This window comes from Ambystoma mexicanum, chromosome 3p, assembly GCF_040938575.1.
Source record: "Ambystoma mexicanum isolate Mex_15411 chromosome 3p, UKY_AmexF1_1, whole genome shotgun sequence".
Classification (NCBI taxonomy): domain Eukaryota; kingdom Metazoa; phylum Chordata; class Amphibia; order Caudata; family Ambystomatidae; genus Ambystoma; species Ambystoma mexicanum.
In genome coordinates, this window is record NC_090925.1 from 1,233,327,821 (window position 1) to 1,233,345,929 (window position 18,109).

Here is an 18,109-nt window from a genome sequence, read left to right on the forward strand (position 1 = left end):
GTTGTCCATCTGAAATTAATGGACGAAAATAGCATTGCAGAGCATAAAGTTTAGCACCAAACCTATACTCATTCATGGAGCTCTGGAGTTTTGTGGCAGGAAGTTTACTTTAGATAACTCAACTGGGATTAGCCACGTTTAGGGATTGTGCATCTCTGGGAGGTCATGATTAGGTCAAGGTAAGAGGACTTCATGTTTCACTGAAGAGGCCATATATATGACCCAGAATGGAAGGGTTTCAATGAAAAGTTTGAGTGCGTCCTTAAGCAAGAATTTAGCCTCTTACTGGACTCCAAAGTGATTAAATAGATTGTTGCCGCTTGGGACAGACTATGTCCCCAAACGTAGTTTCAGCTTTCACATTTAAAGTGTGGAGCAAAGTTTCCTTGGTTTGTTGTCCTGCAAACAGCATATTGTAGCCATTTGTCTGTGCACTCTGTTAGCTGAAAAAGCAGGACACTGAGGTATTGTGCACAACATCACAGACCAGGTTTTTTATTGGATTGGTCTTAATGTAAATGGGATCAATATATTATGATTGCCTAATGACACTGAGAAGTTAAGGGGGAGGATGGTGGGACGTATGGAGGAAAGGGGGCTATGGACTAGGAGTATGTTAGTCACTACCATGAGTAACTTATAATTACTCGTACATTCCGTCCCCTTTCCTGCATACTGAATGGGCGATTACAACTGAATGCAGTCCTGGGGAGGGGAGTTGCCCCTCTAAGAAAACAAGTTCTTCAAAACTGCCTGGCCAAATGCTGCATCCGACCTAGCGCTGGCATCCAAGCAGTAATGTACGCAGAAGGCAGATGGGGAAGCCCAAGTAGCCGCCTTGCTGATCGTCTGCCATGGGATGTTCTTTGGAAAGACACGGCCGTGGCCTCTGCTCTGATGGCGTGGGCCTGCATGGTTGCTGGCAAAGGCCTGTGCTGTCCCTCATACGCCTCCTTGATGGCCATCACCATCCATCTAGCTATGGAAGCTTTGGAGGATTGGCAGGCTGGTTCTGACCTGCCAAAAGTGATGAACAAGGCATCCAATTTACGGAAGCTCTTTGATAAAATCTTAGAGCACGCCCGACATCCAGACAGTGCAATACGTTCTGAGCCTCATCATTTGGGGTCGGCAAAGAACGTACTCTTCTCGTTAATGTGAAAGGAAGAAACAACCTTAGGGAGAAAGGCAGGATGCGTCCTGAACACCACCTTCTCCAGGTGAAATGTGGTATAAGGCTGTGAAGCTACCAGAGTCTGAACCTCGCTGATCCGGCGTGCTAAAGTAAGGCCAACCAGCAGGGTAGTCTTAATAGTCTGCTGATGCCATGGGCTCAAAAGTTTTGTAAGCCAGGGTGCCCAACACCACGTTAAGGTCCCAGACCGGACGTGGACACTTGATTGGAGGATATAATCTGGTCAGTCCTGACAGATGCCTTTTTACCACCGGATTGGAAGAGAGGTCATTGTCCCCGGAACTCTTCAGGGCCCCTATGGCCACCAAATCCATACGGCAGCTGTCCACCTGCACATCTGAGTGAGCCAGATGCACAGAGAAGGAAAACACATCGTCCAGTGAGCATGTCAATGTATCAACCTTGTTCTCCTAGGCCCAATGGCAGAACCTGGTCCACTTGCTTCTGTACCGACTCCACCAGAGTCTTCTTTCCCCTTTTATGATGGCTAGGTAGTTCTGAGTTAAGTGTAGATGCTTCAGGTCAGCCTGTTCAGAAACCACGCTGCCAGGGTTAACTCCTTCGGGTGGGGTGAACCACAGTGCCCCCTGCTGGGAGAGTAGATGGGCCGGGAGGCGCACTGGAGGTTGGTCCGACAATCGGAGGAGCTCCGAGAACCATGGTCTTTGCGGCCACCATGGCGATATCAGGATGAGTTGAAGGCCCAACTTGGATTCCCTGGGCGCAATCTCCACCTGCACGCTTAAAAGCAAAGGCTTGGACCTTCCCTGCACCTCAGGTAGCAACCTGGTAGGTGGAGTGCCCGGTAGTAGAGCAAAGCCCCCCCAGGATGTCCCTGGTAGCAGAGTCTTGCGCCCCCTCAGCAATGGAACTGGGAGTATCTTGCAACCCCTCGGCCTGTTGGCCGGTAGCTCTGAGAGCCTAGGTCTCCTTGCTGGTGTTAGGACCTGGAAGGTCCCTCGCACTTGGGCGCTTCCCTGGAAAGAAGTTGCCCTTGCGGGGTGCAGAGGAGAACAGGGCACCTACCTTGGGGTAAAACTTGTTCGCTTTGAGCCAAGCTGTCCTCATATCCGTGCTGATACAAAATCGCACTACCTGCGGTGTCAATGTGAGCAACTGTGGAAGCCATGTCATGGGCAATGATTTTGGCCTGTGCCAATCCCGCCCTGAAGCACGCCCGACTATGCGCGGGGAGCTCTGGGAGGAAATCTGCAATCTCTCGCCACAGCTTTTGATTCACTGCAGCCAGCAGAGCGTTGTTGGCCTAGCACAGATGGAGTGGTATTAGAGTAAATCATTCGGCTGTAGGATTCCAACAGCTTTTCCTCCTTGCCTAGGAGTGCTGAGGTGGATGCAGATGAAGACTCTGGCTTGGAGTAAAGGAAGGCTGCAGCTATAACCGATGAATGCAGGTGAGGGTGCACCGCCAGAATGAGGGACTGCCCCTCCGCCTGCCTTTACTTTGCATTGAGGTGTTTATTGATAGGCTGTGTTGAATGCGGCTTCACCCACCCCTTCTTGGCCAGGGCTTCTACATATTTTTGCAGAGGGATGCCCGTTCTAGTGGCAGGGTGAATGGTCAGAACTTCGGCCAGTACCCCTGCTTCAGGTTGCTCAACTTGTGCTTCAGGTTGCTCAACTTGTGGCTACAGAATATCGAGGTATTCTGCTACACCCGCCAGCCTCTCGTGGAAGGCCTTTGCTGACGAGGGAGTATCTTGGTTCTCGTCCATGTCGCCCGCTGTATCCTGCAGGTCGGGAGCTGTCGGAGGCGTGCTGGGTGCAGGCAGCTGTGGTGTGTGGACTGGTAGTGACAGGGGCTGCTGCGGAAGCAGAGCCACCATGAGTGGGCGCAGGGACCAAGGGATGAACAGCGGCCGTGGTCTGGACTATGGTCGGAGCATGGGGTGGTGCCGGAGGTAGCTTGTCTTTGATGACCCCCCCTGACAATGATGCCCAACTCTGGTGATTTCATGAGTGTAAGGACGTTTCTTCAAAAAACATATCCTTGCATCCACTCGAAGGGCCTGGGGCATAGGAGCCGGGCCCTGTGGCTGCTGAGGTCTTGGCAGTCCTTGCCTCACTGCGCTGGGAGCTGCGTAGCGCCCCTGTGAAGGTGTGGTCGGGTATGACGTGGACCAGGTCACTGGAGTGGTCCAGTCCCACCTAGGTGTGCGTTTCCATGCTCTAGTGAGCTGCCATCTTGTCGGGCCTGGCAGCCTTTTTATCAAGCCCTGGGCAAACCGCCTGCTACGTGGTGCTTGAAGAATTGGGCGCAGTCTCCGCCTGCACTCTTAAAAGCAAAGGCTTGGACCTTCCCTGCACCTCAGGTAGCGACCTGGTAGGCGGAGTGCCCGGTAGTAGAGCAAAGCCCCCAGGATGTCCCCGGTAGCAGAGTTTTGCGCCCCCTCAGCGATGGAACTGGGAGGATCTTGCGACCTCTCGGGCCTGTTGGCTGGTAGCTCTGAGAGCCTAGGTCTCCTTCCTGGTCTTAGGACCTGGAAGGTTCCTCCCACTTGGGCACTTCCCTGGAAAGAAGTTGCCCTTGCCGGGTGCAGAGGAGAACAGGGAACCTACCTTGGGCCTGGTCTTCCTCCTCACGTAGTTCTTTATGTCCTCTGGAGGTGATCTCTCGAACAGCTCCCACCACCTGGCCAAACGATTGAGAGCTCACAGAGTCAACACGTTGCACGCAGAACAGCAGTCCCAGCCGTGGTCGGGGGGCCAAGGCATCAGAGGCAGAGCACGTGGGGGATCGGACGTGGGGAAGGACCCCTCACAAGCCAGACACTTGCTGAAGCCCGCTGTCGTCGACATGCGCCGGGGAGGAGTGTGGCACCAGAGAACAGAGACTCCTCTGACAATTGCTAGGAGAGAAAATAATGTAGAGAAAAAAAACAAAGCCTTTTCAGGGAAGAGCACGTGGAATTACAAGGCCGGAGGCCTAACCCCGGAGCACTGATGAAGCGGTCCCTTCCCGTTGATGCGGAAAAGAAGACTGGGCAGTGCTGCCGGTGGGCGGAGTTAGGGGAGAGCAAGCTCCCAGGGCAGCACACCCACACGCATCTACATTTTAAGGGGAAGACGTTTTTTCTGGTGAAAAAGGTTACGTTTCTTGTCCCTAGCAAGGTACGCCCATATAGTATGGAGGGAAGGGACATAAGAGCAAGAATCCTCTTTCTTTTCCCGCAGCTCCTTATCCAGCTAACCTATCCTTACTTCCAAACCACAGCCCAACCGCCCTCACTCCACCATGTCTCACTTTCTCCCCACAGGGGTCTCAAAGTACTGTAAAGAGACAAGTTACTATAATAACACTGATAAAGCAGGAGTGCTACATTAAATATCCTATGCTTTAGGCCTATAAAAGTTTTTTTTTCTAAAAATACATGTTTTTAAAAAACAACCCTTCACTTTCATGTGTGTCAAACAAGACATCACTTACCGCTCGGAGGTCTTCAATACGCTTCTCAAGATGTGCAGGGAGCCCCTCAGGAAGATCAGGGATCTGCTTTGGTGATAGACCATGGCATATGTCCTGGACCAGAATACCATTTTCCTCTCCAACATCAGAGAGGGGGCTGTCATTGGAGGCAGCCTCAAGTAGCTGGTCAAAATCCAGGTCTCCAAGCATCTCTAGGGCATTCTCTGCCTCTTGCAGCAGTTCCCGTTCATTGGTACTGCCAAATATGGACAGTACTGGGTCCGAGCCCAGACTGAAGTCAGAGAGGTCATTCCTGGCAGATGGAGTTTTGAGTGTTGAGTTTACCACAGTCAATACCGGTGGGTCCTGCGTAGGTTCCTTCTTCATAGCATCTTTTTCCATCTCAAACTTCCGAATCATTGCAGCTAAGGCCAGAGAGTCCTTGTAATGTTTCCTCTTCTTTTTTTCTGGCTTGTGAGAGTTCAAGCTCATGACACTACAAAAAGAGAGACTTACATTATGCTGGGTCATGCTTTAGAGGTAACCACCACATTTGGCTTTAGAAAGCACTCAATTAATGCAAGGGCTTTATGTTGAGTACCTTAGTATGGATGCAAATCTTTAAAATAAAATGTGATTTATGTAAACGTTGTCCTTGTTCTTGGCTTTTAACTCTAATACCAATGGCCAATTGTAGAATGCCCAGCCAACTCCTCCCAAAATCGAGACTTGAGTAGTTGACTTGAGAAAGGCAGATAGACTCCAGGAGAAGGAGCTTTAGGAAGAGCGTGTGGACAGCATACATCTTTAAGATCTCTAGCCAGATTACCTCAAGGGCAGATCCTGGGCAAGTAAGATGTGCATCCGAACTTGGCCTCTTTGGACAAATTCCATCTAACTAAGCATGCAAAAATCCCTCTCCATGAAAGATGGATAGACAACAATGCATTTCACACAGCACTCCAGTCTCTGGGTCACTCTAAAGCTTCCCTACATTGTGTATTCCAAACCTGCTGTATCTATACAAAACTACGCTGGTGAATCCATCGCAAACCAAAATGAGAGTTTGGTACAAAAACAATTCTTAACTAGAACATTGTTCTCCAGAATAGCCTACTGAAATCATCTCAAAGATTGGGCTGCCTGCGCTCTTGCAAAATAACCTTCTGGGTCTAGAAGACATTACTGTGAAAGTTGCTAACAAAATATTTCTGCAACATGTACCAAAAACAGTTTGAGCACAAAGTAGCAGTATATTCGGCCTGAAATTAGTGGCTGCATTACATTTATTATATTTTATAGGGCTCAAAGCCTGAAGACCTCTTAGCGTCAAGTGGAAAAGTACTTCCAAGAACACCGAAGAGCATTGCAAACATTTTCAATGTTCACGTTTTTGGGACTGAGACTCTGGTGAGAGTTCTCAGCTGGCAGGGGGACAACTTGTGCATGTTTTGGCAGATTAACCAGATCCATTTGACTTCAGTGTAGCTGGCATTCTTTTTAATTTTCACTAGGTGCCTGCAACCTTTGCCTCTCCAGATGTGTTAAAACTCCCATTAATGCCTACCGGTATAGCAAATCGTAACAGATAATGGAAGCCATAGTCCAAAAGCCCTGATGATCCAAAGGTTGCAGACCCCTGCTATAGTAACTAGGTGTTTATCTATAAGAGAATGAGCGTAGCATCTCGAGGCTTGATTTATTTAAAAAGATGTCAGTATAGGTCAAACAAGCCAGTGCTAGAGGTAGCTCACTCATGAGAGTTGCAGTATTCCCTAGGTTCTCTAAATTACAGCAGTCTCAGATTTCTAATGCTAGTTGCCCCTTGTTTGCCTCAGCCTCAATAAGGGTTTCAGCCATTTCAGAAATTCTAAAAACAGGGGTTGTTAGGTGAACACATGGCTGTGTGTATTTATGTAGAAACATGAAGAATCTCTTGGGATTCATCCCAAAAGAGTTTGGATAAACCATAAGGTGTTGGGTTTCACTGTTGTGGGGATACTATTCATCACAGAAACTTGGCTGGACGACAACTACAAAATCGCACTCCAAAGCTGCCTTCCAGCAAACTTCAAATGCCTTCAAACAAACAGGAAAAACAAAAGAGGAGGCGGCATCGCGATAGCTTTCAAAGAACACCTTAAAATAAGAACAGACGAACCACTAAACATCATCAACTGCGAATCCATGGTCATACACATAACAGTGAGCCCAAAAACCAACATCACATTCATCCTGGTGTACAGACCTCCAATTTATGATGCATCCTTCGTCGACAACTTCATAGAAGCCATCACCAACATAGCCATCAACCATGAACACCTAATCATCCTGGGGGACTTCAACATCTGGTTCGAAGACAATCACGCCAACTCCCAAAACTCACTGACTGAACAACTCACCACCATGAAATTACAGCTAGTAAAAGGGGCAACACACTCAGCAGGACACACTCTGGACGCAATCTTCGCTGAGGAAAAACTCATCACCACGGCACCACCAATGCAAATACTTTGGAGCGACCATCTCATCATCCCATTCGTAATCAGTATGACTACGCAAGTTTCAATCCAACCCCCTAAACTCTCACCCACCACATTAAGAAACTGGAAAGACGTCAAAGAAAGCAACCTCTTTGAACAACTGGAGTTAACTAAACCCTCAACAACAGAACTAGAGCTAGCTAATCTAGCTAATCTAGACGGGAAAGTAGAGATATTACACAAATGGATTGCAGATACAATTGGCACGATAGCCCCGGAAAAACCATTTACACCATCAAAAAAGAGAGCAATGGCTAAGGGGTTTACCCCACTATTAAGCACCATGAAAAAGGAAAACAGAAAGATGGAACTAGAATGGAGAAAACATTACAACCAAGACAAAAAAACACTGTTCCAGAAGCAAATCCATGCATACAAGAAGGAAATTCTAAAAGCAAAAAGAAGGCACTATGACGACAATCACAAAGGCCACCAACAAACAAAAGAAATGTTTCACATCATTAAAGAAATGAGAAACCCAACAGGCTGCGACACCACCCCTACCCCATCTTAGAAACTCTGCAATGACCTTGCAGACCACTTCAAAATAAAAATCAACGACATCCGACAAACCATCCAACAGAGGCCAGCCAACAGCAACATACAACAAAACGAACCTACCTCAAAACCACAACACAAACTCAATAACTTTCCTGAAATATCAGCAGAGGCATTTGCACTGCTGGTAAAACACAGCAAGAAAGCGGGTTCACCGATGGATCCCTGCCCCCCGGACATCTACAAATCAATCCACCGACAATGAACGCCAGCGGAATACTACAGAAACCTTCTAAATCTATCACTAGCAACAGGCACTGTACCAAGGATCTTCAAATCAGCCTACATCAAACCACTTCTGAAAAACACAAGCGGCGACGCAGATGACCTCTCCAATTATAGACCAATCTCCAACATCCCCTACCCGGCAAAACTCAAAACCTACGTATACAAACTAACGCAAGAATACGTTGAAAAACACCAACTGCTAGACCAAGCTCAAGTGGGCTTCAGACCCACAAGAGGTACAGAAACAGCACTACTATCGATCTGGGACGACCTAAAAACAAACAGACTCCAACACAACATCAGCCCTCATTCTGCTCGACCTCTCTGCAGCCTTCGACACAGTTCGCCATGACACCGTAAAAAAAAGGCTAGAAGCCATAGGCATAACCGACAGCGCTACGCTGGACTAAATCATTCCTAGCAGACAGAACAAACCGTTTGGATTAAACCCTTCAAATCCACCCCACGAGTTAATGACTGTGGAGTGCCACAAGGATCCTCGCTATCACCACTGTATTTCAACATCTACCAAACCCCAGTTATCAGAATCTTCAAGAAACACAACATCGCATGCTACAACTACGCAGACGATACTGAAATCATCTACAAAATCAAAGACACCCAAGCCGATCTTTCTAACCTAACCGACTGTCTAAAAGAAATCTACAACTGGATGAATACCAACAACCTGAAAATCAACCCAGGAAAAACAGAAATCATGATCATATCCAAAGACCAAGAGAAGGAAACCGCCATCCCGTGACCAACGGAAATGGGAATCGCACCATCACCATCTAAGGTAGTAAAAAATCTGGGAGTCTTGATGGACAACACCCTAACCTTAGAGCCGCAAATAAACCCAACAGTCAAGAAATGCTTCTTCCTCCTCCACACGGCAGAAAAATACCACGTTTCCTCTCGTTCACACACAAAACACTCACCATCGTCGGCCTCATCATGGCAAGTATCGACTATGCAAACAGCCTCTACATAGGAATACCAGAATACCTACTAAAGAAGTTACAACGGATCCAAAACACAGCAGCCAGACTACTCCTCAAACTATCCAGAAGAGACCACATCACCCCTGCCCTAAAAACACTACACTGGCTCCCAGTAAAACACTATCACCTTCAAAACAATGTGCATAACGCACAGGGCAATCTGCGGACAAGGAGCAGAATTCCTTCAAAAGAAAATAATCTACAAGCCAACGAGACCCCTCAGATCAACTAACGAAATCCGCCTGGAACTAAAACCTTACATCAAGAAAAACTCGGAGGCACCGCCTTCTACCACTTAGCCGCAAAAACCTGGAACAGCATCCCAAAAGAAATAAGGAACACCAAAGATAACCTTAAATTCTGAAAATTACTAAAAACCTGGCTCTTCGATACCAGATACTAAAATCAAAGCAGCAGTAAGACAAACGACTAAACGCGAAAGGACACTGACAAGCCCCAGAACCGACTGATAAGCACTCAGGGCACCAGGAGGGGTGACGCCAGACAGAGTGGTACACATGCGAGACCCACGGAGACGGAGGCAACAACCCCAGCCAATTCTTACCATCCCCAACCGCTGTGTAGCTACAACTAGGTACCACTGGGTAGTGGAACTAGCGAGATACCACCAATCACCGCACTAAGATATGGACACTGGCAGGTGCACTGGCCATGTGGGTGGGGGTGGGGAGCATGCAACGCTGTTGACAGAACGGGTGGAAGAGGCAGTGAGATGCTCAATGGGCCTTGTATACAAAACGAGCACGAACCTCCAGAGGCACATGATGCCCAAGCACCCCATCGAGCGAGATTACGCAAGCACAACTGGTCAACCAGGATATAGATGCCAACTAACCGAGACCACTAACAATTTCCTCCTCCGCATACACCTCTCAAACTCCAAACCAAACAACCACAAACCTCTAGCACAACAAACCGCACAAACTTCACCACACTGCAACAACAAAACAATAAATGCACATAGACCCGCACATCAGTACACAACGACTAACGGCCGCATACACCCCAGGCCGAGCAGACGGACCCACCGGGCTGAGGCTGCCAACAGTTCATCACTGCTCTCTTGCACTTTTCCAACCTCCACCCACTAACTCACCCGCCCTCCCTCCCCCTTTCAAAGCCGCCAGAGCGCCAGGGGACCACTCCGGTGATGATAGCGTGCGGTACAAATGTCCTTTAACATTAACATACTGATCACCAGGATAACAGTCTTGTGGATATAGGGCCCAGAAGCTTCTGTGCCAAGTCCTATTCACAGGATTTAGCATCCTGCTCACCATTTGTAGTCCACACCACATGGACTGGTTCCGGTACAACGATTCCTGACCCAGGGTTATAGTGCCCCAGTTCACCATGAGTGTTATCTTGCCCTTTGCTTCTACTAAAAGCGCTCTCATGCCCATGCCCCAATCTCTTATTATGCATATGGAATAGAGTATTTCCCCCACTACCAGGGTTGTCTTAAGATATATTTATGGGTTATACTAATCACGATCAGGTTTGTCTCATACTCTATATGGTTGTACACTAATTGACCTCGGGAGAAATGACCTAATTTAGAAGGTCAATTAGGAAATATATGCGGGGGGAAACCCCCCGCAACTCCCCCACCCAATCCAAAACCCCCTGAAACCTCCCCACCCAATGCCCTTATATTATTTATCATCCAAAACCAACCCAATACATATATAAAATAACTCAAATAATATAAAGGTCAATTGTGCAGAAGGTCAATTAGGACCACTATAATTAGGTCAATTGTGCAAAAGGTCAATTGTAAAAGGTCAATTTGGGTATTACCACTGTATACACTAAGAGTTATACAGCCTTTCTCACTCAGGAGGATATGGTGCACTTCACACTGAACATGGGCAGAGGGATCAGAATCTGGTTTTCCACAGATGTGCAGCTAGGGGTCCAGGGAATTTAAGGACTCTCCACTCCTGCTAGCTCTCTTGTTTCCACAAACATCAGCAGTTCCACTCCTGCTAGCTCTCTTGTTTCCACAAACATCAGCAGTTCCACTCTTGTTGGATGCTGGCATTTCGGTGCCCACACCTGTTATCAGTGGTCTGTAGTCAGCCCAGCCTTTAATACGCCATAGTTCCTTTCCTGGTGTACCTCCTTTCTAAGGAGGGGTGACAATGTTTACTCACGCCCCCTCCCCCTCACTATGAAAGTGCTGCCCTCACCTGAGATCAAATAAACTGTGCTACTGTACTGGTCTCTGCAGCCTTTGCCTATTTCATCTAGGACTGGCTAAATCACACGCTGCCACCCGGATTATCCATGCTTTGCTCCATATCCACTCTTCATGGTCTCTTTCCCATAGCTAGGCCCCATGGATTGGTGTACACTTCTTCCTACTCTTGGACAGGAACCTGCATTTCTCCTGCATTGCTCCTCCTGTTCAGCTCCCACATAGCTCGGGTGAATAAAGCGCTTGCCATAGTTTTCTTCACTTCAGCCGGCGCTCACACAAAGCTGATAAGCTCTGGTTGGCTCCTATATCTGGACTTTACATTGGTTCCAGGATTTCATTTGCAGCCAGAGTGACTGAAGTCCCACAGAAGCAGCAACACACTTATGGTGTGCAGCTCATATGGTTTGCCTGGTCGAGGTTCGCCCTGATCACCACATTTGGTCCCTGCATTCGTGCTCTCACACAGAAAGAGGGTTGGAGAGAAGCTTAGCAGCAGCTACATGATTCAGTTTTTGCAACACCATTTTGCGAAATCTTTACCCCATTGGTAGCCAAATGTCCCTATATGGTGGTCATTGGCCAATAAGGTAAGTGAAACAGGTTACACACTTGCCTTTTTATTTTTTGGACTTCAAGAAAAAAGCCAAAATATTAAGTGTGAGCCCCCTGGTACATGGCTGAAGCAGAGTGGCTGTCGTCTGCTAAACCAAAACTTCAGCTCCAACATTGGACATTTTAACTGGGCTCTCCATCTGCTCCTCATTTTAAGACCACCTGCTGCCTGAGCTGGGTCCATTGTCATCATCTGATCTGCCAGTAACTTGCCTTTTAGGTTCCCACCTCTGTTCTGGTCACTGCTGCTCCCGAGCCCTGATCTTGCATCACCTGCAAAAGGTCCTTCTTTGTGTTACATGTGGTTTTGGTCCTAACACTTTCTGGAACTTAGCAAAAGAAACCGAGACCCAAGACCACCCTTTAGCTGCAGCCAATCCAGATACAGAAGGCAACCTTTACGGCTCTGGCCTCTCACTTCACGACTAAAACTCAGGACATCCTGTTCTCGCTCTCCTCTACCTCTACAGGCCCCCTCCCCCTTCTGGCCACCTCACCCTCTCCTTTCTCCTCTTTCTTTCCGACTACAACCAACAATGTTTCTAGACAAGTCCAATCTATGAAAGTGTCATCAAAACAGGTGCTCCCCAGCTCATCCAGAACCATCAAGGACCACATTGACACCCTCGCTGCAGCCTTGGCTGAATTTTGCAATCACTCTTGCCACTGGAAGCCTCCCCTCTCTCCTCAAGCACTCCTTTGTGCACCCACTGCTTAAAAAGCCTTCTGTCCGGCAAACTATCGCTCGATCTCCATCACTCCTTTCCTGGGCAAACTCCTGGAAAAGCTAGCCAATCTCCCAGCTTACTCTCCACACTGAATCTGTTGGTTGTCTCCATGACCAATCAGAGCAGCCAGACGCACAGAACCTGCTCTCCTGAACACCCGTGAAGATCTGCTCACTAATCGACTCAAGCCTTCCTTCTGTCCTCATCCTCCTTTACCTTTCCTTTTGACACGGTCAATCGCGCCATCCTGATCAATTGAAGCTGGGCATCACAGATCCGGCACCTGGAGTGGCTGACCTTCCTTCTTGACCGACCCTCCCAGGTCCAACTTGGGTCCTTTCTCTCCACCATCTCTCTCTCCACATGTGGTGTTCCACAGGGCTCTAACCACTCACCCTGGTTCTTCAATGTCTACTTGGCCCCTTTGGCCCACCTGATCTCTACTTTCTCCTCCAACTATCAGTGTTCTGCGGATGACACTTCGCTCTCTTTCAGGCTCCCATCAGCCTCCTCTCCTCTCTCGTTCCGGACTGTATCTGTGATTCATGATTGGTGCGCCTCCAACGATCTCTGCCTTAATGCCACTAAGACGGAGATCCTGCTCATTGGGATCCCTGTGCCCACTTTCCCTTTCTCACTCCCTCTCTGGCCGCCCTCCTTGGGCCCTTTTTCACCTTCCTGTGAGGCAAAAAACCTTGTCATCCTTGACCCCACTCTCCTCACATCACAGACATGTCCAAGAAGGCCCACTACCAGCTACACCTCCTCAGAGGTATTCTTCCTTTTGCCACTTTCCCCCAGAAGCTCTCTATCTCCAGAGTGCTGGTTCTCTCTAGGCTAGACTACTGCAACAGCCACTTTCTCAATCTGCCTTCCACTACTCTCAGCCCTTTGCACGCACAACAGGACTGTAAGACTTGTCCTTGGCCTCAAGCCCAGGGACTGTATCTCTCCAGCCCTGAAATCTCAGCACTGGCTCCCAGTGGCTGCAAGGATCAAGTTCAAGTACCTCTACATCGTCCACAAGGCTTTCTGGGGCCGGAGCCCGCACCACATCCAACTCTCCCTTCCAAAACACCTCACTTCTCGTGCCCTTTGCTAAGCCACCTCAGACGCCTCTTTAGGCAGAGAGCGAGGGGGGGGATGAGGGTTTGATCTCTCTCCTCTGAAGCGTCCCTCTGGAATGGCCTCCCTGCCCCGCTCAAACTTGAGCCGGACCACCTGAATTTCCGGAAGCAGCTCAAGACCTTCCTTTTCGCCTCTGCTTTCTCCCTCTCTCTCCCCTGCTGGCCTACCCGTCCGCTGTGCTGATTGGTTCCCTGGCTACACTAGAGTCTCATTGGGTACCTGGCTCCTCCATGACCAATCACCCTTGCACTGACTAAGGGCCTTCCGCACACTTGGGGGCTGCAACTGTACCCCACAGTCCCCAGCCTCCTTGTACTTACCGAGAGTCGAGCAGCCCTGGCTGCACTGCCCCCTTCCCTCTCCCTGGCACTTTGCCCCTTCTCCCTGCCCCCACCGCTCCCCTGCACTTTGTGTTCGCACTTGCAGAATCTGAATGACGGCCTAGTAAGATTGTTTGTTTTGTCCTCCCTCTGCCTTCCCTCTTTGTCTTGTCACGCCTAGAAACACTTGTGTACAGGAGTGTTATAAATGACTCATATCATATATCAACCACTACAACTGCATTTCCTAGGCCTTCCTCACACCATCCTTCAGACTGGGAAACTTCCCCTGAACCTCTAACCCACAATCCCCTTCATTCTGATGCGGATACTATTCTGGTGGGCCATCTTAAAGATTCCTCGGCCTGCAACAGACTTAATCAGTGGGCTGGTAGCCCACTGCAGCCATCCGATCACAGACCTAGGTTTGCCAAACTTTGGCCACTTCTCTTCTGGTAGCATTCCCAAACTTAGCAGCTTGGTAGTTGCTATGACCTACAAGTAAAACATGGTTTACTTGTCCCTATAACTGCAAGTGAACTATTGGCTTTACCCCTTGAAGCCCAATGGACGTTTCTGAACTTCTAAATCTCCCTAAAAGTACCATTAACTTTCCCCTGCCTATGCTCCTCTGTTCCCGCAGCAGCGTCCTTGAGATTGTTAAAGCATTCACTGCCATTTTACTACTTACCTCCGATATTACAGACCCTTTTTCAGATCAGTCAAAGCACCAGGAGAGCATGCAAATGGCAGTAGTTCATGGATTATATCCCAGTAACATAACATTTGTTTGATCATCATCAACTCAATTGTTTAAAACCTTATCAAGTAGATAGTTATACTAGTCCATAGATGTCTTTTAATAATGGTTTTTAGTGGGGACTGACTATTTCTTAACTATTCTGTAAGTGCGTACTTACCTTTAGGTTTCAAACTAAGCAGTATATATTTTTCAGTACATAGTGTGGGGATTATTTCGTGTGGCACTTGACTGCATTTTGTTACCTGCCTTCTCTCCCCATAAGAGTGAAGCCAGACTGCTATGTCATAGCAGCCAATATGAACGTTTAGACTCATTTGGTGGATGCCCTAAGCCCACACTGCAGGGTTTGGTGGTCTTGATCCACCTGTGATGAATACTGTGGGGTTATGTACATAGTGCTCTTTCTCCATTTGTATGTCCTCAATGCGCTTTGTGGTTGGAACGCCATCGGTGACCATAGTCAATGTGCTGGAGGTTCTAAGAGTTTTAGATTAGGAGATGCATGTGTGCATTTTCGCTGGTCTAGGACTTAGGTGGCTGGCTAGGCTCGACTAAGCAGCCCAAATTGGACAGGCACGTGGGTGGGCGCTGTTGGTGGTTTGCAATAGAGTGCTATTGTTGAAAAAGTCAATGTGTGACCAGCTATACCGAATTTCTTTTTATTGGTAGTCGCTGTATGCTAGTGGCAGAGGTGTTGAGGTATGTCAGGTGTTTGTGTGGACGGCTATATGTGCTGTTAGACTGGATGAGCATGGCCATAGCTGCATTCTAAGGTGCATGGATGCTTGGCCATGCCTGCGGCCCGTGTCCACTGACGTGGTGTGAGGTATATGTACCGTAGGCTTCGATGTTCGGCTACAGCGATCTTTGTCCAGTGCGGACGGCATGGTCTCTTTATTCGTGGTCTCTCTGGTGCGAGAGTCTGAGTGGTGAGGGCGAGTGATATGGCCAGATATGGGTGAGGGCAGTAAAGTGGATACACCTAAATATGGGAACCCTGTATAGTAGGGTTGAGGGTCCTGTACAATGGGAGAGGTCTAGGTTTGAAATACAGTTTGCTTCACAGTATAGAAGACAGATATGGCCTAGGTTTCACAATACATTCGGTTACCCAGTTTATAGGTACATAAGGTGGATAACACCTAGATTGAGAACCCTGTATAGTAGGAGAGAGGCCTAGGTTTCACAGTACAATGTGGGTATGGGAGACACCTAGCTTGAGAGTCCTGTATAGTCAGAGAGAGGCCAAAATTTCACAATACAGTAAGTTTCACAGTATAATAGGCAGATAAGGTGGATACACCTAGATTTGAGAACCCTGTATGGTAAGGAAGAGGCCTAGGTTTCACAGTATGAAACGTTTTTTCTTTTTTTTTAAAGCATTTTGTGCTGACAATGGATTTTCATAGATATTCACAGTTCTCTCTCAGTCTGGCACAGGCTAATAGTCACATTGTATCTCAATGTGGCGCAGGCTAATATTCACAGTTCTATCTCAATGTGGGAGGAACATTCAGTATAAAGAACATTAGCAGGGGCAAGTCATTTGTTCTTCTAATGGATTGTGTCCTCCCACGGATTCCTCATCTTTGATAGACTCCCAAAGCATTGTCTGGGACTGAAGGTGGGAAAAGTAGATTTTTGTCACTATTGGTTGATGTTGTACAGAACCGCTCTTCCAAAACAAGTGTCTTGACCCGACTCTAAGCAGTAATACTTTGAGAAAGTGTGTAGTGAGGACCATGTAGCAGCATTAGAAATGTCCTGCACAGTACACCTCTCTGCAGAGCCGAAGTGGTAGCCACTCCTCTGGTGGAATGAGCTCTCAAGTTGACAGGGACATCCTTTCCCGCAATGGAATAGCACTGAAATGTATAAGATGGTGCAACAGTATAATGTTTGTTTGATCACGTCTTACCCTGTGGTCTCTATAACCAATAAATAGTTGGTCATCTTGCCCAACAGTTTCCATCTTAGAAATGTAGACATTATGGGTCTAGCCTATATAACCTCTCTTCATCCTTTGATGGGTGAAGAGGTGGATATAAAGATGGTAGAGTAATTGTTGCGTCAAATAAAATTCAGGCACTACCTTGGGAAGGAAGGAGGGGCGAACAAGTCTACCTTCTCCTTGGAAAATATTGTGAAAAGAGGTTTACATGACAGGGCTTGTAGCACACTCACTCTGCAAGAAGACGCGATTGCTACCAAAACGATTGTTTTCAAGGTTAGTAACATAAGTGTACAAGAATGGAGAGGTTTAAATGGATCTCCCATTAAGAATGTTAAAAGGGGACTTGTGAAAAAGTATTTGGCAATCCCTTGAGGAATAGAACAACATTACACATCTTTAAGTAGAAGCCTTGTTCGGGTGTGCATTTAAAGATGGAAAACAGTGCCAGGTAACCCTTGACAGTAGCCACCTGCAGACCCCCGATGGGCTAGTCCAGCAAAAAATAAAGCATTTAGGTGTATGGCAAGTGAAAAGATCAATATCTTTAGCTCTGCATCAGCTGCAAAATATGTTCCAACGGCAGCAGTATAGTGCTTTTGTTTCTGGCCTACTCTCCGAAAGCAAGACATCCATCACATTGTCCGGGAGATTCCAATTGTATCCTAACCTCTCATAAACCAGGCATGAAGGTTCAGAGTTCTGATTTCTGGATGAAGATAGCCCAACGCCCGCGAGAGTAGGCTCACTCTCTGGTGAAGACTGAATGGATGGCAGATGGACACGTCTAAAAGGTCTGGGTACCACGCCCTTCTGGCCCAATCCGAAGCAATTAGTATCCTGGCCTTCTCAAAATTCCTCAAGCTCCTTATGACATGAGAAATTACTAGGACTGGTGGGAGCGCGTGCAAGAGTGGAATTCCCAGACCACTACAACCGCATGCCCCACAGCCCCTCTGAGGAAATTCCCTAGAGCAGAACAGACCATATTTCCTGTTGATACTGGACGCAAACCGATCTACTTGAGGGGTACCCCCAAAGAACGAAGATCTCTAGGACATCCTGACCAAATTCCCACCCGTGTGAGACTGTTCCACCTGCTCAGAGTGTCCACCTTAATATTCTCTTCTCCGGCTCGGTAAACAGCAGACAGAGATCCTGCTCTGTAGACCCCAAAGCCAAACAGAATTACCTCACTTAACAGTGGTAGTGACTTTACACCTCTCATGTTGAAGTAATGCATGGCCACCGTGCTGTCCGTCATTATCAGTGCCAATCTGACTGCCCTCAGCTCTCAAAGGCTAATGTGCAGTTTAGATTCTGATGGGGACCAAAGTCTGCTGATCATAAGATCACACACATGTGAACTCCCCAACCCGTGAGGGAAGAATCAGTGACTACTATAATCTCTGGCCAGGGTTGCCAAAAAGG

The 18,109-nt window shown here is 47.8% G+C and overlaps 1 protein-coding gene across 2 annotated transcripts in view; it reads right to left on the reverse strand.

Moving 5' to 3' along the window:
* Positions 1 to 18,109, reverse strand: part of UBN2 (ubinuclein 2) — a 1,320,634-nt gene that overhangs the window by 934,875 nt on the left and 367,650 nt on the right. For both annotated transcript variants that reach the window (XM_069652705.1, XM_069652704.1), the window contains exon 6: positions 4,641 to 5,115. In XM_069652705.1, the coding sequence (XP_069508806.1) occupies positions 4,641 to 5,115 (475 nt within the window). The remainder of the gene's footprint in view (positions 1 to 4,640; positions 5,116 to 18,109) is intronic.